The following is a 23,249-nucleotide window of genomic DNA, read 5'->3' as shown; positions in this document are numbered from 1 at the left end:
GAAAGTAGTTTACCAGGGTCTTTAATTACAAGCAGAACTTTAACAGCAATACCACTGGAAACTATTAAACGCATGACATCAGAAACAATGACAGCATTGGATAGAGAGCAATACTCTATAGCATTGTCCTGGCTTTCAGAAACATACAGTTTTCATACATCCTCTTTCATCTATCCAAGCTTTCCATTACGTGAACAAACTTTTGTTAGCTATTTAGTTTCCCAGAACTTTGTAACTTCACGACTTATCCGCACCTACCAACCAGTGCACTCTTCTGAAATGTCAAGGTTCATAATGCCTAGTCAGACGCCAAAGTTCTCTCATCAGCTTTTATCAGAAATGAGGTCACTGACATACATTTTTCCTACAGTATTCATTACCACACAGGCAATAAATATTCAAAGCAGTGTTTCAGATGATTCCAAAGATGACGTTGCCAGTATGTTTAAAGAACATTCTGTTCCAGCTAAGCCAATGAGCCCAACAGGGTCTTTGCTTCTCAGTAAAACGTTAGTAACATTACAGCCAAGCCTGCAGTCCTATGTTTTTCGGTTGAGTTCCTCTGATTATTTATACAGTGTTTTACTTACAGTGACAAAGAGTTCACTCTATACTACAAGCATGTACACTCTGTCCCTCGCACTTACTGTTCAGAATGTCTCAGGGAGTATTGGTAGGACTGCAGTCCTTCAGAGGAATGCTACAGAAGTGCCATTTACACCACTGCTGTCACAGCAAGAAGCAGAAACTGATGGTAAGGACATTTCATCTTTTATAAACCCGGATATATTTACTCCACATTTGTTTTTTAAAATAATAATATAATAATTATTATATATATATATATTATATGATATATTATATATAGACTATATTATTATATAATATATATATATATTTTAAAAAAATTAACATTGTTCGATAAGACCATAATCAGTACTGTAGTCGGTGTATTCATGAAAATTTTAATGACTGTATTTACCTCTTTCAAGAAGTTCTGTCGGGTCTTTGTCTGACAGACTGTTCTGACTTATTTACGCTTTTAATCATTTAAATGCTTTTGTGTAAAAAAAAAAAAAAAAAAAAAAAAAAAAATTTTCCCCCGAATTTCATTATACTTCTTTTCAAACATATATATGTATATATGCAATGCTATTTTTTGATGTACACAAAAGGTTTCAATGATTAAAAAGTATTAATTTTAGCTGTGCAGAAAGTAAATAGTGCAGCAAAGCTATTATCTATATATACTGTACAGTTAACTATACTAGTAACTAGCAAGCTCCTATAGATAGACAGACACATAGACAAGGTTTTGTGTCTCACAATAATAATTTGTTTCATCCTTTTATATCAACTAGGTTTCATGAGAGACCTGTCCAGCCATCTGAGCATATTGAAGGATGACCAGGAGACGACTGCAAGCACCCACTTTGACACCTCAATGTTTCCCTTCACTTCATTCGCATTTGCTACAACATCCACGTCAGCAGCTTCTATCACTGCTTCTGAGCCACACAGTAGTCTGCAAATCTCTTATATTAGTGCGCTCTTCCCTCAGACTGTTCAAATATTTAGCACAGTAAACATGGCAGTGGTTTCCACAGAGCTGCTGTTGGATGACATTTCTGGAAGCATGACATACTCCACCACTTTTGCCAGTCTTATCCCAGCCATTTCTTTTTCACAATTTAAAAGCTCTGCGACTAAAAGCTCTTCACTTTCATCAGAAGAGGTCAGCAAAGTTTTAATTTTTAAAACTGCTACAGAAACAGATTTGTACTATATTGCTTCCACCACTGCATTATCCCCACACAGATTCTCCTCTCCAATTTTATTAGCTACCCAGTATCTTTCTTTACCGGCCATAAGTTTCAGTGGGATTCTGTCCTCTGAACCGGCAGTCTCTTTAACAGCTCTGAATAAAATAGTGCCACCTTCTGGCAAATCAGAAACACCTGCCTTCAAGCCAGATACAATCCAAACTGTCCCATTTATAGACTTTGTCCTGCCAGTCTCTCAGACACTCACCATTCCACCAGTCAAAGAAGATTTGTTCCAATCTAGTCATTCAACATTCAAACCACTCCCACAGCTATCTTCATTGCTCTCTCTTGATGTGTTTCCAACAATACTGTTTTCCCAGCATCCTTTATTTTCCAAAAGCCAGGATGAACCACAGCCTTCTTACACTCAGATGCCTTTAAACACTTTATCTCAACAGATACAGGATCCATTGTATTCCACTGTAGAAGAAACATACCAACTAACCATGCTGGGTTCCATCAATCCAACCCGTTCTTTTGAGGGGGAACTTGGACACACCTCATTGTCTATTCCTTCTGTACCACAGAAGTATAGTTTGGAACCATCATATCCTGTGTCTAACATTTCTCTATTACCATTTAAAGATCCATTAATCCCTAGTGTTTTGGCCCCACTGCCTATGGAGTCATCATTGAATATTTTAATGCTATCAGAGTATTTAACATCATTCATCCCCTTTGTCTCTCCTGGTACATCACCATTAATATCTCCAGATAAGAAAATGACCAGGCTGGATGATGAAAACTCCCTTATTCAACAGTCTAGCCCTACAAAGCCTACTATCTCTAAGGGGCCTGCTCCAACACTGACATATAAAGTAGCTATCCACATTTCTACTCCCTTGCCTGCAGAACATTTCACTGCAATTACTACTGATGCTCTCCTCACATCATATCACTTTACACCAGAAGTCTCTTCAACAGCAGAAACCCACGGCTTTTCTACCAGTACAGTGCCTTTCCTTCATCCCTCACCCTCCGTTAGAGAGCAGTTCTCTTCTTCCATGTTATATTTTACAGCTCCACATATTCAACAACCAGCTAGCACATGTCATTTCACATCTACAGCTTTATTATATATCACCCCAGGCAATACATTCCCTCTCACCCCCTATACAACAGTCTCTCTTCTGGAAACTGAGTATGATGTAGTTTCTCCCACTTGCACAGTTTTCTTTGCCACCTCAAGCAATAAAATGCCTGCCACGTTTTACTTCCCATATATGACTTTGTCTAGATCTTTACAACAGTTATTAGAACCTAGTAAACCTGCCTCCTATATGTTCACCAGTTATTTTTCCTTTTTGACACTCTGGACAACTAAAATGAACACTACAAGCCATGTGTATCCAATCTCATCAACAACAGCACATCTGGGAAAAGACAGCAGAAGTTTCAGCACATCACTGGAATTTTGGTCTACAGCTGGAAGGCCCTCTCTACAAGCAAGCAAAACAGGTAGAATAATAATATCCCATTCTTTTCACTCCATAACAAAAAAAAACCCCAAAAAATCAAACAAACACAAAGTATAAAAGTCAAGCACCAAAGAAATATCAATGCAGCAAATGTTGAAAATTAGATCTGGTTTAGATGTTTTCACCATTGTCTAGGGCACTTTTTCACCCTAGAAACAAACACAAAAAAATGAATATGTATTTCTGTAGAACTGCCTAGTGTGCAATATACTATGTCTGTAAAATGTATTGTCTCTAATATGAGGGATGTAGCTATTAATGTTAAGACATCAAGATAACCCTGCTGTAAATAGTATGTTTAATACTTCGGAATTTTTATTTATTTACTTTGAATTACTTAGTTGTAGCATTTTATAATGGTAGAAATATATATATTTGTTTAAAAGATTATTTATCATTTCAGCTATTGAAAACACCTCTCCAACTGTTGTCCACTCCATCGATGTCCTTTTTGCCACCATTGGTTTCCCATTTCAATACACCATACCACCCAACACATTTTCAGACAGAGAAGATGGGAGCACCACAAACCTAACTTTAGCAATGGGTGCAGCAGACGGCTCTCCCTCCGGCCCAGAGTCCTGGGTAAGACTGGACCAAACTCAACACATTATACAAGGGTACCCTCTGGAGACAGACCTTCAGTACTCGCCTCAGAAGTTTATACTCACTGCTGTGGATTCAGGTGGATATTCTATTCAGCAAACATTTACGATTGAACTCAGGTTTGCAAACACTGATCCGTGTCACCTGTACACTGTTAGGACTAAAAATAGCTACAATTCCTTCATCAAAGACAGACGGAGGATTGAACTATTTGTGGATAAAATGGCTGAATATTTCAATAGCACGAGCAGTAAACACATCTCTGTCTCCACCCTCAGGCCTGGTTCAACAGTTGTATCATGGTACAATACCACCTTGTGCTTAGCAACTAAGAAAGCACAGCATCAGTGTCAAAAGAACAAAATCCTGGCAGTCCTAGTTGAAATGAAGATGCCTGATGGCAATGTGAATCCAGGGTTTATTGAAGCCATGCTCCCAGAATTCAGGATCACAACGGTGGACAATGTTACTTATGGAGGAGTTTGCATTTTGGATTCTGATCTGGCCCCCACAGCTACTACAACCGCTAGCTTTTTTAAATCTGACAAATATTACTGGACAGTCACTACCTTGATTACTTTGCTTATTATTCTGTGTTTATTCCTGGTAGTGGTTCTTGCAGTTACAATTTATCGCTCTTGCGGAAAATATGAAAAGATTCTTCCTTCAGAGTCACTTTTGTTCCAGAATGACAGAGCAGCTGGTCACCTAGAGTTAGACTCCTTAAAGCCAAGAAAGCCACCATTGTTTCAGCAGGATGTTCCTCCACCATCACCACCACCACCTCAACTATGGGTAACTCTGTGTCAGCCTCAGAGAATGCCTTTAACTCATAATAACATTATTCCCAACATGCTCTACCAAAGAGACAACTTGCCCACTCACTCTCCTCCAAAGTACCAACTGCCACCTCCCTATGAGCTCAGTTCCAGTATTGTTAAAGCACAGACACAAAGGCCTTATAATAAAATCTAATCCACAGCATTATTATTGGAAGTAGTGACTTTCAGAGAGAATTATTATTCTGATACCACATGCCAGGTTTGTATCTATTGAATAAAACTAAATATAAGACTACAAATAAATAAATACAAAATGTAAATGGAGATGAAATGTATGTAACATAGCACCCTTACTGGTAGAGGTGAAATGTATTGTTATGACTATATTATTATACATGGATATTTGTAGTGCATCAAATGGGTCATGGAAAAGAGGCATATGATCATGTCTTGTATACAGTGATAAGCATTAAATCGTATCTTGTATTATTACACTTCTAGTAGGACGTTGACTACAAACTCAATATAATGTGATTAAATAAAACAGAACAAATGCATCAACTACATTACTTTAGTTTATTTTGTCACAAACTCTGAAAGCATCTTTATAAAACATTTTTTTTTTGTAAAAAGAATCTCTAGTTGTCACTTTCCACAGGTAGATGACGTGGTGTGTACTTGTAAACATTACAAAAGATGGAAGATGGGATAATTCAGTCAACCACAGCCAATTGGTTGTTAATTCATACTAAAATCAAAAAAATCATTCTGTACAAATTATTCTGGGCTAATTCAAGAAACACATGGTCGTAAAAATCCTCTCTTTCTCAGTTATCTTCATTATCTGCTAGCCTTTCCATTTTCATGAGTATCCTTCCTACAATCAAAAGAAGATTGAATGACATGAAAACATTGTCAGAACAGGTCAAATCACCCTTTTTATTAAAAACAAGCTCTAGGGTAGAAACAATTAATTTACATTTCTTGTAACATTAACCAGTTAAAAAAATGTAGAAACAAATTGAAGAACTGTTCCATTCCAATTTAACCTGGACTTACAATGTAATTATTTTATCAATTCTTTATTTTACAGAATGGGCTGTGAAAAGTTATGGAACACTGCTGCAAAAACATACAAATATGAATGAGTAATTCATGTAATGCTCAAAGATACAAACCCATTTTCTTCTTTGAGGTGTTGGTATAATTCAGCTTTGTTGTTTACAGAGTTTAAACGTCCAACAAACTCTTGATGTTTTCTGGAATTGGTTGTATTTATCCTGCTGGTCCACATAGCAAGTAATGACACAGGACCTAAAGGCAAATGATGTAGATTTACTCAATGACAAAACAGTATTTTCTGAAGAATTTAAAAAAAAAAAAATCTGGATTGAAGTGATTGTATTTACAAAAAAAGAATAAAAATCCATAAATCTTACCTTCCACCTGCATTTGTTATACACTGTAACAAACATGTTCCAGTAAACAAGCTATCTGGAACCTCAATAGGCTTGCAAACCATGCTTTCTGACAGTGGTGTACTTTCTTGTTAATTTTGTATTAGTTAGGAACACTGTATTGCCTCCATCCCTTTAACGTTTTTCCTGTCATTACCAACCAGCTGCTTCCTGACATCCTTACACCCAGCAGACATGGCTGAGATGAAATGGCTGAGGAAGTGTAATACTCTTTGACAGGCATGGAAACTTTCTTTAACCTAATGTAGTACCAGGTATTGTGTCTAAAATGAAAATACACATTTGCATTTTCTAGACCATGTACTTCTTTGTACTGTATGTTTAGGAACTATGCAGCTAACAGAAATTCTAAATGTGTAAGATTGATGGAGTTTATTCTTGCAGTATATATTATATTCAGTAATAGCACAGGCAATTACTGTATTAGAAGAATATGTTGATTATTTCTGCACAAATATGAATACTTTTATTACACTCACGTTGCATCTGAGACAGGGCTTTCGCAATAAAAGCTGTGGGCTGTACCTTTTGCTTTTTCCACTGGTGGCGTTTCCTCTATTGCCAGGCGGGGTTTTTTGTTTAATGGTTCAGGGGAGTCAGGAGAATCTTTAATGATTTCAGCTTCAGCCAGCTCCTCTTTCTCACGCTCCAGCAAGCCTTTTAACCTAGAAATAAGGCAACATCTATCTCAATGCCTGTTTAATTCCTACAGAATGCAATAAAACCAGACATTACAGAATCTGAAACACATTCCATACATATTTCTGACAGGTACTTTGAATAACTTCTGCCAAACATAGTCCATGTATTCAAATAAAAGCCTTCTTTTTCACAACCACGGCAATTATGTTTTTGAGTTGTTTCTTCCTCAATAGCAGATTGCAAATAACAGAGGTTAACCAGAACACATCAGCGCCATGTTCGTAAAGTGAGTGTCCACTAGCAGGGATTGGTTCCTGCCAATATTATACATGGAATTGCCTTTTTCTAAACGATCAAGACTGTTACAAAAAGATTTATTAAAGCTATCGGTATCATTAACTAATAGATTACCATTACCTAAATCCACTGTATGCATTGTGATAAAGTAGGAAGAAAAAAGCAAAATGTAATCCTTGGGTTTGAAATGGGTAGCCGGACAGAATACAGCGGGGCTTAGAATTATAGCGGGGATGATTAGGACCTGGCACTAACTTAATGAGGTACACCTGCCTGAAATCAAGTAGGCAGATATACAAACAGGGCTAAAACTGGCTACTGGGGTCCGTCTGTGTGAAGGCAAATGCCTGTGTGTGCTATGACTTGTATTTAAAACAAGAAGTGCTTTGTTGAAACAGTTTCAGCCATCTGGTTACGAGTCAGGGATTACTGAAACTTTTAGAGAGTGCTCCAACTTGGAGTTAGGCTTCTGTTTGTTTTGTTTTGTTTCATGAATAAACTTACAGGTACCGTCGTGTTTAAATTTGTTGTTTGAGTGCTGTTTGTTTACAGACAGTGAAAAAGCCCCTGAATTGTGTTTAAAGTTACACACCAAGGTAAGACTGTCACATAATTCAGGACCTTTTTCACTTTAACCATCATAAGCTTGTAAAGATCTCAGTAGTCAGTAAGTCTACATACTGTGGTGAACAGCATCTCTCACCTCTCAGACTCCTGCCACGTCTTGTCTGGTTCCACGTCCTTTCCATTCTTCTCAGACTTGTCCTCTTTCTCCTCCCTCTTCCTCCCTCTCTTCTTGCGCTCCTCTTCTTCGGGAGGTTTGCTCCGACAGGCCACGATGCAGTCCAGGACTCTCTGGTGCCTCTCAGTGCTGTTAATATGAGCCCTGACGAGGGTCTCCAGCTCATTCCACATGATCCTGTACTGTTCATCTCTAGTGAACAAACAGAGATAAGTGACTGTACTGTCCAGGAGATTCAGATTTTTTTTTTAGCAGTATTTAATATTGTGACATTACCTAGTAATGTTTAAAATGTATTTGGATTTAACATACTTTATTTAGACATAGCAAGGGAACTGTCATCAGATTTGGGTCTTTGTCTATGGCACACACACACACACACATATATATATATATATGTGTGTGTGTGTGTGTGTGTGTGTGTGTGTGTGTATATATATATATATATATATATATATATATATATATATATATATATATATATATATATAAAGGTGGCAGGGGGAGGGTTAGATTCCTCCCTGCCTAAAAACCATGTGAAAATGCACATTTTGTTCATTTAATTGCTTTTGGTTTCATTTGTTAATTGGTAATTCCCTGTACCTGGAGGTAATTGTAAATTAGAACCTGGTGCAGGGTGTATAAGAGTGCAGCCAGTGTGGTACGTTTGGTTTTTATAAAAATCTGTATTAGAGTTTGTTTTCGGTTATATGTCAGGTAAACAGCTTAGCTGTCCTGCGTGTTAGTCAGGGACCTGCATATGTTTAGTTAGTACTCAATGAGAGCTAGGTGTTTGTTTGTTTGTTGGTTTGATTTATTTTTGAATAAAACTGCGCAAAAGCGCTTTAAAAATCTAAGTTTTTATTTCTGGGTCACATTCTTAAAGGGACACGAACCTAATCTACGGCCAATATATATATACATATATGATTTCTCAGAATTGAAAGTAAGACTTAATTAACTGTATAATTAGGTGTTTTCATAGACACTTACATTCTTCTAACAAGGGAAATATACATAGTTAAAACTTGGCATGGAGGTGTCTGATGATTTAATAGAAAAATTATGCTGGATGAAAATACAATACAAATCTATAATACAGAGTCTATTTTTTTTTTTTTACCTTTTAGGTCCTTTTCCTCTTGTACCCACTGTAGAGATAGGAAGGGGGTCATTCTTCCTCTCCATATCAACTAAATTATAAATAGTCTTTTGACAAGTCAGCACATCCTCCTCAGTCAAACTTTCCTTCACAATTAAACTGGCCAAAGGCACCACCTGAGGAGAAGCAGTATAAGTGTAAGGCAATGAAAAGTATTTATCCGGTCGAAAGTGAAAGGTGTTGCACTACACACCACACAAATATACAAAACACTATCAAATTACATGTTCCCATCCACACCATGAATACAGTTTGTAAAATCTTATCTTGTTCCAATTTAAATCTTGTCCTGCCGAAAGCTCTATTTACAAAGTACAGTACAATCTAATCTGTGCACATGTTTCATGCATTTGTATAATTTCTTCAGTATTTTACAGATAACAAAATTATTATTTATTTATTTTTTTTGCATTCTGAGAGTTAACACCTGTCTTTAGTGTCCTCCTTATTGGACACCGAATAGGCAACTTCCTCCTGTACAGCGATTTAGAGAGATAAGATGCTTTAGCAGGTAACACTCACGTGCCACACAATTTCTACCTAAGCTTTCGAGTCTACATATAAATCACTTCAATAGGGGAAAGCATTTGTTGAGGGAGCCATGCTTACAGCTTGCATGTTAAAGATTGTGGTCTGGGAGATGATCATTGGCCAATAGCGAGTGTGCCGTTCCAATTGATCTTTAGCTCTCTCCAAGGGGGTTCTTGCAGCTGCTTCGATCTGCTTGGGCTCTGGGAAAGGAGTCAATCGATTTTCCCTCATAAACTCTCCGAAGTCCTGTTGAACGCATATATTAAAAGTTTTAATAGTTATCAGTGCCATTTCTCATAATCTTTTTAAGTTTTCTTTTTTTTTTTTTTGGGGGGGGGGGGGGGATTGGAGGGGAGGAGAGACAAATAGGAACCATCTCTAAGATGTAACACAAATGTATGTAGCTTAAATTGGGCTGCCACATCTTTTTAATTAAGTCATACATTACACATTACATGGATATAAGTGTTACCAAAAATTTACAGTATTTCTACACAAACATCAATGCTTTAAAAAAAATAAATAAAAATACATCAAAATTTACTGTGATATTCAATTGGTTTTGTATTTTTAAATATTTAATAATTGCCCATTTTTTATTTACATCAAACAATGCATGTTATGTACAGTTTTAATGCTGGACAAAAAAATGGACACACCTGCCATCAAGAGTGTGCAGAGCCACTGTAGGCAGCCAAAACTGCACAGATTAATACAAGTACTGCGTTTTTTTGGTTTCAATAGGGAACAGTGTGGAATTGTGCTTACTGTAATCCTGTAGTCTGTGACTCTCCCTCCACACCCCTCACTGATGGATGGGGGATCCTCCAGGGTTGAGCGGGTGCTGCTTAATACATGAAGGAAGATCTCCCCACCGTGGCTGCTCAGCATGTGGCTGATCACTTTGGAGCCTGACTTCCTCGGCTGCTCCAACAACACTGAGCGACCTGCAATAGAAAAAACAAGAGATTAATTTGTGTCAAGCCTGTGCACTTCAATGAACCAAGTCAGGGATGAGACCACAACCTTTGAACCATGTAATGCATATTTCCTAATCAGAACTTGTGCTGGCATTATCTGTGATGGAACACAAAAAGCGAAGAGAAAGCACAGATTGTCTGTTCATATACCCCTGCCCTCTCTCTTCTCAATTACCCCTTACCATTTAAAAGAAAGTTTGTTAGGCAGGAAGACGGTCTGCTGTTCACATCCACAGGTGAAATCCGGAAGGCTCCTGTGCAGAAATGGAGCTCTGAAAGGGAGAAAAAGGCCCATTGTTTTTTTTTTATCCCCACAAAGCAATTCTCACATACATGGCTGATTTGTTTTTCATGCAATAAAAATAATTAGTCATTTAGCAGATGCTTTTATCTTTAGTGACTTACAGAGACTAGGAGGTGACCTATGCATCTAAAATGCTGCTGCAGAGTCAAGTACAATAGGACCTTGTTTGTTTACGTCTCATCCGAAGGATGGAGCACGTTTGTTTTACATCTCATTCAAAAAACAGAGCACAAGGAGGTTAAGTGACTTGCTCAGGGTCACACACAGTGAATCAGTGGCTCAGCTAGGATTGAATCTGGAACCTCCTGGTAACAAGCCCCTTTCTCTAACCACTGGACCACTAAGTCTCCAATAGATGCACTGATAATGTATACACAAATCTGTAAAAAAAAAAAAAAAATATATATATATATATATATATATATATATATATATATATATATATATATATATATATATCTATATAGATTCGTTCTTACCAACACTATTGGTCCTTGGCGTACACCACTTTAAAGTCACAGTCTCTTTTAGACTGCTGTCTCTGCTGGCACTACCTGGAGGATGCAACTCGCCTATGAAATGAGACAGGGAAAAATCACTACTGAGTATACATGTTATTACAGTGATAGTGCAGCACTACCCTTTTACTACTTGTATCATTAACAAGCTGAATTCCTCTTTTTTTTGTCTCTTAAAGCTTATCAGTTGACACCAGTTCATTAGAATCTGTGCTGGGGTCATCAGAGACAATCACTAAAGATAATCAATGAAGCATATTATTTACTCACCACTCCTAATGAATTCTAAATGTGCATCTTTGTGGTGAAGTAACTCCACATCATAATTAGCGGATGTGTTTGCATGTTGTTCTTCCTTCAAATCAAGAGTAAAAAACTATCATGTTAGGTACACCACTAACTGGCTATCCTTAGCATGCCAGTTCACAAGAATATAACAAAAATACAAAGAAGCAAACTGAAGTGCAACCAGTTCTGATTCTATTTTTGTGAGCAGCTTGAATCTCCAGTTTTTCATATGTGGAAATTGGAGGGTCATAGGACAGAGCTAGGGATACTGTTACTGCATGCACAAGGTGTGGTCAAGTCATTAAGACTTATTTCTTGTGAAGACTTTTAGGTTCATATAAACTGTTAATTTTGTATTTTGTATTGCTTTTTTGGAGAGCATATTTCTGGTATTAATGAATGAAATATGTCAGAGAAAATATGAAATCATAAGAGGCACTGTGTTATACAGTTGGGTGAGTTGAATTAGTAAGAAGAGGGACTGTTTGGGTTATATCTGTTTTCAAGTTATGCTTTAGCCAAGTCAGAACCCCACAAAGCCTTATGGATGTATATTTTAAACCCTGTGCATATAGTAAACAGCTTGGAATGCAACATTCCTTTCATATATTTAACATGTGAGTCAGCTAACTAACAGTGACATGCCCTTTAATCAATGCAAAAGTAAATCAAAGGAAACAGAACAAACAACAACTTTACTCTGGCACTATAGGAAAGAAAGGAAAATAATACATCAAACACAGCAGCTCTGCAAATACAGGAACTACACACACTTCACAGGGACAAGTCTCTTTAAATTACTTCTTCAGGGTAATACGCTGTATTAGGAAATTAGCACCTACTTTTTTTGGTCAAGATTCCATTAAACAGCTAATGCTACAGCACATCTGCTTAGTTCTCATATCCAATACAACGTGGAAAATATTTCACTTCCCTCTGTTGACTGGAAGGGATTTTTTTTTTTCTTTTTAAACCTCTCATTGAAGGCAGATTTTTATTTTAAATCAAGAAAATATTAGCGCTCCAAATTAACTTAAACAATGCAATATCTTCAGTCAGTTGCAATTTCATTGGCAACCATGTACAATATAACGAAAAACATTTCTGCAATCCAGCAAGTTTTAAGCTTTATTATTTGCCACCATTAAAAGTGTCACCTACAAATAGGGAAAAGGAAACATTGAAATGCTTCATGTGCAGCTCAAACAAAAAAAGCACCTCCCACATCAAAGTCTACTGTTCTCACCTTCCCGGTTCCTGCTCTAAACTGTTTAAATCATGGTAGACTCACAGTCTAGAAGTTTTTAATGGGAAAGGTGTAATAAATAATAATGTATACCCCTTTAGATTTCTGAAAAACACTGTTCACTTTTATACTACCCACTTTAAAGATAAAAAATAAGATTTCTGATTTAACTACTAGATAGTCATTGTTACAAAAGAATAACTTTGTAATTGTATTTCCTAGTGCTGTTGACTAGTCTTAATTAAATACATTAGGGGTCTAATTTTTAGATAGCTGTATGTCAAAAGACTAGTTACAAATACCCATTAGAAAGGTGCATTCCTTGGGTATAAAAAGAGTTTCCAATGTAAAAATTGGTATATCTACTATTTTTAAGGTTACCTGTATCTATCAACGAACTAAAGAATAACAGATATACTCAAAATCTAACAAACTGCTTTACGGCTTTATCGGGCAGAACCCCTGCATTGATGACAATTATCTACAGTACAAATCATCAAGGGATTAAGAGCTCCAATGACTCTACGAGCAGCACACAAAGACAGTGTTGTGCTGATATGCAAAGAGCTGAGATTTCCAAGAGATAAGCTCTTTTGTTTAATTAATTTGCAAGGGGGAAGGAATCATGTTTATCATATTACTAGTCACCATTTTTTATACCATACAACACTGGTGCATATAAAAGATTAGATCACTTTGTTAAAGGAATACAGCTGATGGGAGCAGAGAGATCACAATTGGCAATAATACAAACTATTGATCTAGACAATAGGTAGAAATGTATAAAGGGTATAAAGAGTAGTAACTTTACTTTTGTACTAACAGTACAATAGTTGTCCTCATCAGTCACTAATGAACACAATACAAAGGATCACAGACAAACAAATAAGAGGAGTAACGGGAGCAGGTCAAAGTATATCACAGCTATATTGCTACACTGGGTTTGGAGAAGCTCACAACAATAAAGCCTTTTGTTCTGTGATCCTTCTTGTATGTAAAATGTACTAACCTGGTCACAGACATTGAATGTGGGCTAGCAAAACAGAAAATATGATATGAAAAGAAAAGCAATATAAAGATTATTTTTATAGGATGCATGTTTACAAAAAAAGAAATTGAAAGACTACAAAATAATAATGCTAAAGAGCAGTGCTGTAGGTAGTTTAAGCACAGATGTTACCTTCATAGGGATATTGGTAATGGTGGTGGACGCCAGGTCGAAGTGCTGCTGAACTAGAATGTTAAGCTTTCCAGCGAGATGCCTTCCTGCTCGCACGCTATGCACTTCGCTGGTTAAGACTGGGGAGATCTAAAACAACAGCAATACTCATTTGGGCAGACACTAGGTTTATTTGCTAAGCAATTTATCTGTAAAATAGATATCTGTGCCAACAGAATGAGGAAGTAATCCTAACCTCACCCCCTCACACCTCAATTGTAAGAGCTTATTCAAACGTGGGCTTATATTTCTGACAGACTTGGTGTCAATTCTAATTATAACTACATTAGAACTGCCTAAATTGAAAGTAACATAAACAACACACATTAATATGCCCACTGTATTCATTCTAAATAATGTTCAATTACAATTACATTGTCTGACTGCTGATTCAATTACTTCAAGTAATTCTACACTAGAAGTGTTACTGATTAAAGATTTTGTAGTCACAACAGCATACAGTACATAGAGGTGAATGTTTCCTTTTTTTTTAGAATATCCACTAGATGTCAGCATACACTGCCAATTCATCATTAAATATTAAGTGCCATAACGCTCCCTGTCAGAGAAGACGCTACTTGACACCTATTAATTTGTTCTTGACAACTGTGTAGATGAGGGAAAAGTAGATTTTCTTGTTGTGCACTTAACATGTTTTTAACAACTTTCATTGCAAAAAGAATGCTAATGGGCATCACTCTGATAATGTAAACAGCTGCCAGCCCCTGGATTAAACACAATGATCACTAAACAATTTAAGTTGTGTTTTACTCTATACTGAGTAAATACTTCTACTGTGAAAAAGCCCTCAGTTCCCCAAGAAGGCTATCTAGTTGGCAGATTAAAAAACAAAATAATTTTGATGGAAAATGTTTAATACACTAAAATATTGCCGTAGTTTTCTGACTCACACTCATACCTCTTTTCTTGGACGATCCGAGACTAGTGTGTCATCTCCAAGTGGGTATGTGTGGATAAGGACCAGCTCACACTGCTGAATCTGCATTAACCTTGGAAGTAATACAAATAAATGACCATTACAACTACTGTTAACTACTGTTATCTGTCTTCATTAAACACTGCAACAATTTATTTTAATCTTCTTAGCAATCATAAAGATGTGCAGCTTTCAGTTTACCCTGTACGAGAGAGAGAGAGAGAGAGAGAGAGAGAGAGAGAGAGAGAGAGAGAGAGAGAGAGAGCGCGTCTGGATGTTTGACGAGTTTGTGAAGTTTTGTTTTTTCCTCTCAAACGGACTGTGGCAAATTCACAGTACTATATTTTAATAACAGTTCAAACTAAATATGCAACAGTTATAATAGTCCCAAACCGAAACCGACATTTCAAATAACATTTTTAATTTAATTTAATTTTTCCCGACAAGTGATAAAAGAGAACCAAAAACACAATGAAAAAGCATTGCCAGTTTCAGTACTACACCGGTGGCATTTTTGGGAGCTTGTTGCACACTTTGCTGCATGTACAGTAGACAGTTCATATTAACATCCCTTAATAATTGTAATATGGTAACATGCATAAAAACTTATGGCAAGACTCACCTGATTGATTCTGAAAGCCCTCAGTAGGGAAAACCACGGCTTTATACTTAGTGTGGGTGTAAAGATGCATAGAGCTGTTTTTATATGCAAACACTCAGCCTGCGTACTCTAACTTAACCCTTTTATTAAAAAAGAAATGCATCCTAAAAAGTGAAAAAGCTGAAGCTGGAAGTTTCTGGGTTATAAAAAATTAAGTAATGAATGATGGTAAACTGACTAAATTAGCCAAATTCAAAAGTATTGAAAAACATGGATGTATTGAGAATCGTTTCATTTGTCTGCTGCATTCTATTGGTATAGTGACTGAATTCAAGTGCAAGCGCTTTACCCATAGAGTCATATGTATAGATCACGAGCTGCAGTTCTGCAACCGACCTCAGCAACAATGGGTGTACCAGGAGAATAATAAATCAAAAAGTTGAATGTCTTAATGCATTATTATATTCTTTCTACACAATGTCTAATTGTAGAGTACATTGTTTTGAGTGATGCAATAACACTGTTGAGCGTATTTGTCACAATTCTAAAAAATGTTTACGGTAATAATCGTATGTCTCGTTCCCTTGGCTGCACAAATGCAGTTCAGCTTTTCAGTTTTAAACTTTCATTTTGGTTTTACAGAAAACAGACTGGATGTCAAAAACAGCTGATAACCGAACAGATCATAATTGACTTGCATCCTTAGTTCAAACCTGCTATGGCTACGTAAAAGGTACAGCATGAAAATGTTCAGTGTTACTTGCAGGGTGAAAACTTTGGTAACATGGATAAAAAAACAAATTGTACTTTTTTTTTTATAAAAGACTTTTCAAATTCAAGTTCATTTATTATTTTTGATCAAATTATTTTGTAAATACACACCTACATAGTATTGCCATGCTTTGTGCACTGTAAGTGTTTACCTAAAATGAAATTATCCTGTTTAAACTCTTTAATAATGCATACTAATCCCCATCATCAGTATGGCTACCATGCAGGCTATTATATTGAACCCACCGATCTGAGCCAGCTGCTAATTTGTTGTGTTCTTGTATCGTCTCCTGGACACAGTCCTCCAGCATTCGCACATGAGTGTCACTGGAAAGACAGTACATAGAGTTGGCATGACACAATGCATCTCTGTGAGATTGTAATTATAGTAGTTCTACGTGCTACTAATGGCTGTTACATTAGACAGAAGATGTACTGTGCAGCAAACTTCCAAGCAGGAAGCAGTGCATGCTAGAAGTCCTGAACTGCTCTCTTTTATAACAGATGTCAGATTCACTGCTGCTAAATGTTTTCAACTTTGCTTTTAAAATGAGGTTGGACACGATGCAAATCGTTTAACATAGAAGGTACCTTTTTGCATTGGTGATGCAGATAATTCTGCCTTTGTTGGTGACACGCTCTGCATTGTCCATAAGTGTGGTGCGGGCTTCGTGCTGATACTCTGTGATCTTGCAGAGCGATTCCACTGCTGCCACTAAGCCATGTAGGATGCTGCAGCATTCTGGATCTTCACGAGGATTGGGGGGTCCTACAGCTGCTAGAGCCGACATCAGCTTGTTAAAAGAAAAAAAAAAAAAAACTCGTTGAAAAAGAACAAATAAATGTTCTTTTACAGATAAATCTGTGTTTAGATTACAAAGTTTTGCTAATTTGATTTCATACAAATATTGTTTTTGTTAAGGATGAAATATGTATTAAGTCAATAAATATGTATTGTTTGTTTATTTGTAATAATTAAAAATCACATTTGCTGTTACTGAATAGAATTAATCTTTTCAAATAAATTATGACATACTTGTGACTTCATGTAAATGTGATAAGATCACCAAGTGGAAATACAGTATATTAGAATTTCTGCTTGATAGAGATAATTTGCAACTAGAAATATATTTTTTTAATAATGACATAAAAGCTTTTTTCTAAAAATGTGTTGAGGTTGCAAGATGTACTTTTTTTAAACAGTGTTACCTCTTGTACATTTTGATCTTCCTGGCTCCAGGTATTCAGAAAGTGAAATTCAGAATCACTTACAATATAATTAACCTGAAAGAAAATACATATGAACTGCAAAACATTAGGATAAGGTATTTTGTTTATGTTAAATACTTTAACATACTGGATCAACAGGTATCTGTGTTCTTCTTTGTTTTTAAATTACATTAAAAAATATTTATTGTATGTACATGTACCATTCAGTTCCACAGTTCTTACTACCCCTGTTGTGAACTATGATTTTACAGTGCTTGTAGGTGTTTGCCTGTCTGTCACTTTTTAAGAAAGAAACCACATGTTGTGTACACTTAGTATTCTGTTGCATTTCAAACTGGGAGTTACTGTTTTCCTTAAATATCTTTTCCTTTTTTTTTCTGGGGGCAGTCATGTACTGTGGACATCTTTGATGACGTACACATACCAATTTCTTAAAAGGGTAGATGTCAAACAGTATTCTGCAGTATTCCATGGAACATTCCACTGCACAGGTCCACAGGGATTTTGAGACAGGAGCTAGTGGTATGATGCCTTGAGCCCGGGTTTTAGTCAACATATCGTATTCCACTTGCTGCCTGCAAGACTCTGCCATATATGGGCAGTGGTCCACAACAAAAACAGTTTTGTGGGAAGTTGAAAAAGTCTTCATTTTATTCAAGTTAATGGCAGCCTCTAAAAAAACATAAGAACACAAAAGCATTTACAAACAAGAAGAGATCATTTGGCCTATCAATGCTCATCTGGTTCCTAGTAGCTAATTTATCCCAGGACTTCATCTAGTCATGTTTTAACTAGTTAAGTATCCATGTACTACTTTGGATTTCCACTGATTTAAGCATAAGGATGTTGAGTCTTTCCCTAAATGACATTTGTGATAATGAAATTTGCTTAACCTTGCACTACATTGTGTCCCACTACACTTTGTAAAACAATTAAAGTTGATTTCTAGTATTGTGTCCATTTGAAAGAAAACTTTGGGACTGTGAGCAAAATAACAAATAGTAGCAAAACAAAAAGACTATTATGGAGTTGCCCTGCCAATCACTGCCAAAATAAAAATAGCACCATGCTGAGAATGTCCTTCAATGCTACTAAATGTAATTTAATCACAATTAAATGTGGCAATAAATAATATATATATGTTATATATATATATCTATATATATATATATATTATATACTGTCACGTGTTTTAACATTTATCTTAACATAGTTGTTCAGACCGAGGCAAAAAGCTGGTTCAAATAATGAGATGCTGGCCGTTACTGTGTTTCAACAATAGATACAGCAAGACAACTAAAATTAATTTGGTGAAATTTTCACTTAACAATGACAGCAATTTAAAACTGTAATTCCACCCATCTGACTGTCTGCACGGTTATTGCTTCCACCTACTCTTTCCCGTTATAGCTTGCTTGCACTGCTCACACAGGAAGCACTTTTTATATCACGTCTCATAAGGGTCCTAAGTGTTGTAAGAAAGTAGATGCTTACTGTACATTATTTCCACGTTGGAATAACATTTTGGTTTCAGCGTTTACTCTATTATTCAGAATACAGAAAAATTAACGTATTTACTATGAACCCCCACCCACCGTTTAACACAGAAAAAAGTAAATTAATACCAGCAGAAAAGTGAGTTGACAGATAGAAAACAATGCACGTTTATTTATTTTCCCTTGTATTCTCTGTTTTGCATGGACACGTACAGCATAGCCACGCTGTAACACAAAGTCAACAGAAAACCCCGTCTTCATATATTATTTTCTTGATACATACACAGATGGAAAATGAACAGATAATTAAACAAACAATAATAAAATAAAATAAACAAACTCACTTTGTGTCGAATCTGTCATCAGTCAGAGCACAACACAAGCTAGACAGATGATGACGCGGGGGTGTTCCTTATATGCTGTTGAAAGAAAACAAGTCCAGATTTACATAATTGGTAGACTTTACGCCACTTTACTTTGCATTTCGGACTGTAAACGCATGTCTTCTAAAACTAATCGCTTGTGTAATTAATGTATTATTTAAATATTATTTGTTTGTTGAAAGGCACTGACAGCAAGTCCTCACTCGAGTCCGTTGCGGAATATATCTCGGTAAGGAAACAATGTTCTGTACAAAAACGTTCCGCTTAATGATAAGTGCGTGTAACTCAGCTCGGGGGGGGGTGGGGGGTTATTTTATTGAACCTGGATGCTTGCTTGTAATTGCATATTGTTGCACTGTTTTGACATATTGCACATGATTTTTTTAAATGTATTTATGAAAGCTGCAGATTTGTCAGCTGGGGGTTGAAAGCAGCATGTTGAATTTGTGTCGGTCTTTTACATACTTTTATTTATTTATTTATTTATTTTTATATACATGATTTTGTCACTCCATCGGGGAGGCTGGAGCCAGTTGTAACAATTTTTACATTTCGCGTCATTACTCAGAAACCATTTAAGCTGGTTTTGCCATTTTTGATACTAACAACATACGCCTGTCTGTTGCAAATTCCCACCATTGTATGTTCGCAGAGCTAATATAAATACGGCAATATTGCATCAAATGCAAGGAGTATGGTGTTACAATTTACCCCATGACCGGGGGAACTTGTAACAGTGTTCAGGGTCAAATGTAACACTGTGTAAAGAATAACAAATAAATTACGAATTTATGCCTTGCTCTTGGATAAACATTTAAGTGGGTAACTGTACTTTCTCTTGGTTATCGTTCTGTGCTTTGGTTCTCAGCGCAATAAAGAACAATTGTCAATCGTATACACAGACAAACTAATTGCCATATTAGCAGTAGAGTAAGCAAGCAGCGAATGACAATTTATACATAACTCTGCTTGCACTATTAACTTAAAAACTGTTTTTGTTTCCACTTTGCGTATACATGAATGGTGCATGTTCACTGATCCGATTTCATATTGTAATACTTCATTTCAAATTATTGGTAATAATGGGTGAGTTACTGTATTGAAACACGGCAGTAATTTTCTTTTAGGTCTATTTTGATGGATTGAATAGAGTCAGACATTCGTGAAACTGTTCTAGACTGCTGTTGAGGTTCGTTAATATCTTAACTTAATCTACAAAATGTAACATTGTAAAGCTTTTGTGAATGGTGCCCACTGCTGTACTACAGGAGAATGATCTGTTTGCAACAGCTTCAGGATACATGGCAAAACAAACTTATCAGCTTGACAATAACACCTGCAATAAAGGCATTGCTCAACGTTTAAAACTTTGAAACTTTCATTGTTCAATTAATGTTTGTGCTCTGTTCAGGTAAATACTACTCTAAATAAGTCTCACTTCAGTTCTCAGACAAAAACTTACAGCCCATTTCAAGAAAGTGAAAACAACATTTGAAATAATTTAAATTACAACCAATATTCACTCTGAAATTGCCACCCAGGGGTCACTGAATTGCCAACATGTAATTTTTACAATTTCTTCAAATCAAGGACATTAAAACAGAACATTTTAAGTATTCTTTACTTGTTTATTTACTAATGTGGATTTTTGTATTTAAATTTGTGTAGACCTGTGTGTTACATTATATCGATATTTCATAATACCTGGTGGTTAACCAGGGTTAAACTTTTATCATGTGCAATATGTGAAAGTATAAAATTACTTAAGTTGAGGGTTTTTTTTTTTTTCTGTTTGCAAAAACGTGTAATTTACCCTGATATAAAATACTGTGGAATGTATGACTAAACTAGATACAAGGACACAGATAAATACATGGGACTGGGAGTTTCAAGGTACGAAGCTATGAAGTATGCCCAATCTAGGAGACACAGCTGCATGTTTTCCCAAGACGGAGGAAATATAGCTGAGGATAATATGAGTGCCATAAGGAAGACGTCGTTTCAGCGTCTATGATAATCATTATTGGAACTCTGGTGTGCTCAGAATGTCAACAGTGACACACCCTGCTCAGTAATGTATTAAGCAATAAAGAATACTCCCATGTACACCATAATTGACAATAGCTAGATGTCAAGTCCTGTAGCTGCTGACTATTTCATCAGTGTCAGAACCAAAGCCTCCAGCCTTACATTTTTTTTTAAAACATTTTACAGTAGATGTGTTGTAAAAAGACTACGTAGCCGTACAGTTTAACAACTAGGTGAAAAAAATCTATATTTTGATTCCTATACGGTTAGGCTATTCCGAGAACATAATAAAGTTAATTAACATGCATATGCTTAAACTCCCCCAAGTTACTGAAGTATAGCTAATATTTTCACATTAATGAACACCTTAACTAGACCAACGTACACTACATTATATAATATACAGTGTGAGTGTGTGCGTGTGTATTTTTTACTTTAAAGTTGTATTTATTTATTTGTAATATTCTAGCGTGCATTCGTATACCGATATATATATATATATATATATATATATATATATATATATATATATATATATATATATATACACGGACGGACACACACACACACACACACACACACACACATATATTATATATATATATATATATATATATATATATATATATATATATATATATATATATATATATATATATATATATATAATATATATATATATATATATATATCGATATAGATATAGATATATAGATAGATAAAGACAAATCGACAAAATGAAACCCCATTACAATGTCATATTCCGTGTTACAGCAAATGTTTTGTAATCAGTATAGAATGGTTGCGCAGGTAACCTCCACAGTTGTTGTTGTTGTTGTTGTTACAATATTGTTTTATTGACTCCCCAGTATCCAGTAATTGATTGTGCAAATAGTATCTACATAGCTATAACTAAACCACAGTTCCACATCTACACGACCTTTGTCTCTCTCAGGCAGTTGAATGTAACTGACGAAGCTCTTTCAGTTTCTTGTGAATTTGGGTGCCGGGACACGCTACCGCTGCGGTTTCTCTTGTGTCTCTGGAGTTTCGTAAGTGATGGAACTATTGAAGCTGACAGTAAGTTATTGTTTATCAATAGGGTTAAACAAGTACTACAGTAAATGAAAGCTGCATAGTTTTAGGAAAGAAAAAATTGTTTATGCGTAAGGACCTTACATACCTCTTTAGGTTATTGCTACAGTTTAATTTGTTTCTAACATTGAACTGAAAGTCTAACGTTGTCAACAAAACGTGTACCAGCGTGTTAAGAATGCGTACGGTGTTTAAAATACTTTAACAGTAAAGTCATTATTATGCGATAAACCCTGATTTTAATCACGTTTATATTGCGAATAAGTTTCAATTGTATGATGCAGAGTCAGACTGGAGTTGCAACCTTATCATTTCGCACAGTTCATTTTGCTATCACTTTGCTCGTTTTGTTAACTAGTCTTCAGTGTAAAATCAGCAGATGAATGAATAAACCCGTTTAAAGACTTTACCTGGCTCCTGAATATCGGATAATTTACATGTATGGTAAATTGATCACGAAGCCATTCTTTTGTTTGCAGAAATGTCCACAGGCTATGTAGGTTGGGTTAAAAATGTAGGAATGTCAGGGCTACACACTTTGAAACAGGAAGGGAATGTCACAGTAATCCAAACCCTAACCAAATACTAGGTTTGTTGTTTTTTTTTTAT

At 35.9% G+C, this 23,249-nt stretch overlaps 3 protein-coding genes across 8 annotated transcripts in view; 2 read left to right on the top strand and 1 right to left on the bottom strand.

The window, feature by feature from the left end:
• Positions 1-106: 106 nt before the first annotated feature.
• On the top strand, positions 107-5,230 carry LOC121319704. The gene is made up of 3 exons (XM_041257398.1): positions 107-754; positions 1,362-3,284; positions 3,708-5,230. Exons 1-3 carry the CDS (start codon positions 280-282, stop codon positions 4,883-4,885), a joined length of 3,576 nt encoding a protein of 1,191 aa, XP_041113332.1. The 5' UTR covers positions 107-279; the 3' UTR covers positions 4,886-5,230.
• A 24-nt stretch (positions 5,231-5,254) lies between these two features.
• LOC121319706 (integrator complex subunit 13) overlaps positions 5,255-23,249 on the bottom strand; it is an 18,955-nt gene continuing 960 nt past the window's right edge. Inside the window, exons 1-18 of one of the 4 annotated variants that reach the window (XM_041257402.1) lie at positions 23,051-23,233; positions 19,479-19,553; positions 18,063-18,310; positions 17,618-17,692; positions 17,000-17,202; positions 16,655-16,735; positions 15,019-15,109; positions 14,061-14,189; positions 11,617-11,701; positions 11,308-11,400; positions 10,707-10,796; positions 10,313-10,491; positions 9,623-9,790; positions 8,975-9,129; positions 7,813-8,043; positions 6,696-6,835; positions 5,871-6,006; positions 5,255-5,569 (exon numbers count right to left, since the gene is read on the bottom strand). In XM_041257402.1, coding sequence (XP_041113336.1) covers positions 5,533-5,569; positions 5,871-6,006; positions 6,696-6,835; positions 7,813-8,043; positions 8,975-9,129; positions 9,623-9,790; positions 10,313-10,491; positions 10,707-10,796; positions 11,308-11,400; positions 11,617-11,701; positions 14,061-14,189; positions 15,019-15,109; positions 16,655-16,735; positions 17,000-17,202; positions 17,618-17,692; positions 18,063-18,310; positions 19,479-19,497 — 2,160 coding nt within the window. In that variant the 5' untranslated portion in view covers positions 19,498-19,553; positions 23,051-23,233 and the 3' untranslated portion in view covers positions 5,255-5,532. Of the gene's footprint in view, positions 5,570-5,870; positions 6,007-6,695; positions 6,836-7,812; positions 8,044-8,974; positions 9,130-9,622; positions 9,791-10,312; positions 10,492-10,706; positions 10,797-11,307; positions 11,401-11,616; positions 11,702-14,060; positions 14,190-15,018; positions 15,110-16,654; positions 16,736-16,999; positions 17,203-17,617; positions 17,693-18,062; positions 18,311-19,478; positions 19,751-23,050; positions 23,234-23,249 lie in introns of those variants that run through there. The other 3 variants (XM_041257404.1, XM_041257403.1, XM_041257406.1) reach the window with 3 other exon arrangements.
• Positions 22,473-23,249, top strand: part of LOC121319705 (pleckstrin homology domain-containing family G member 7-like) — a 24,420-nt gene continuing 23,643 nt past the window's right edge. Inside the window, exon 1 of one of the 3 annotated variants that reach the window (XM_041257401.1) lies at positions 22,473-22,625. The gene's annotated coding sequence lies outside the window, so the exon portion shown is untranslated. The remainder of the gene's footprint in view (positions 22,626-23,249) is intronic. The other 2 variants (XM_041257399.1, XM_041257400.1) reach the window with 2 other exon arrangements.

This window comes from Polyodon spathula, chromosome 8 (genome assembly GCF_017654505.1).
Source record: "Polyodon spathula isolate WHYD16114869_AA chromosome 8, ASM1765450v1, whole genome shotgun sequence".
NCBI classification, from domain to species: domain Eukaryota; kingdom Metazoa; phylum Chordata; class Actinopteri; order Acipenseriformes; family Polyodontidae; genus Polyodon; species Polyodon spathula.
This window is presented reverse-complemented; position numbering and strand designations above follow the sequence as displayed.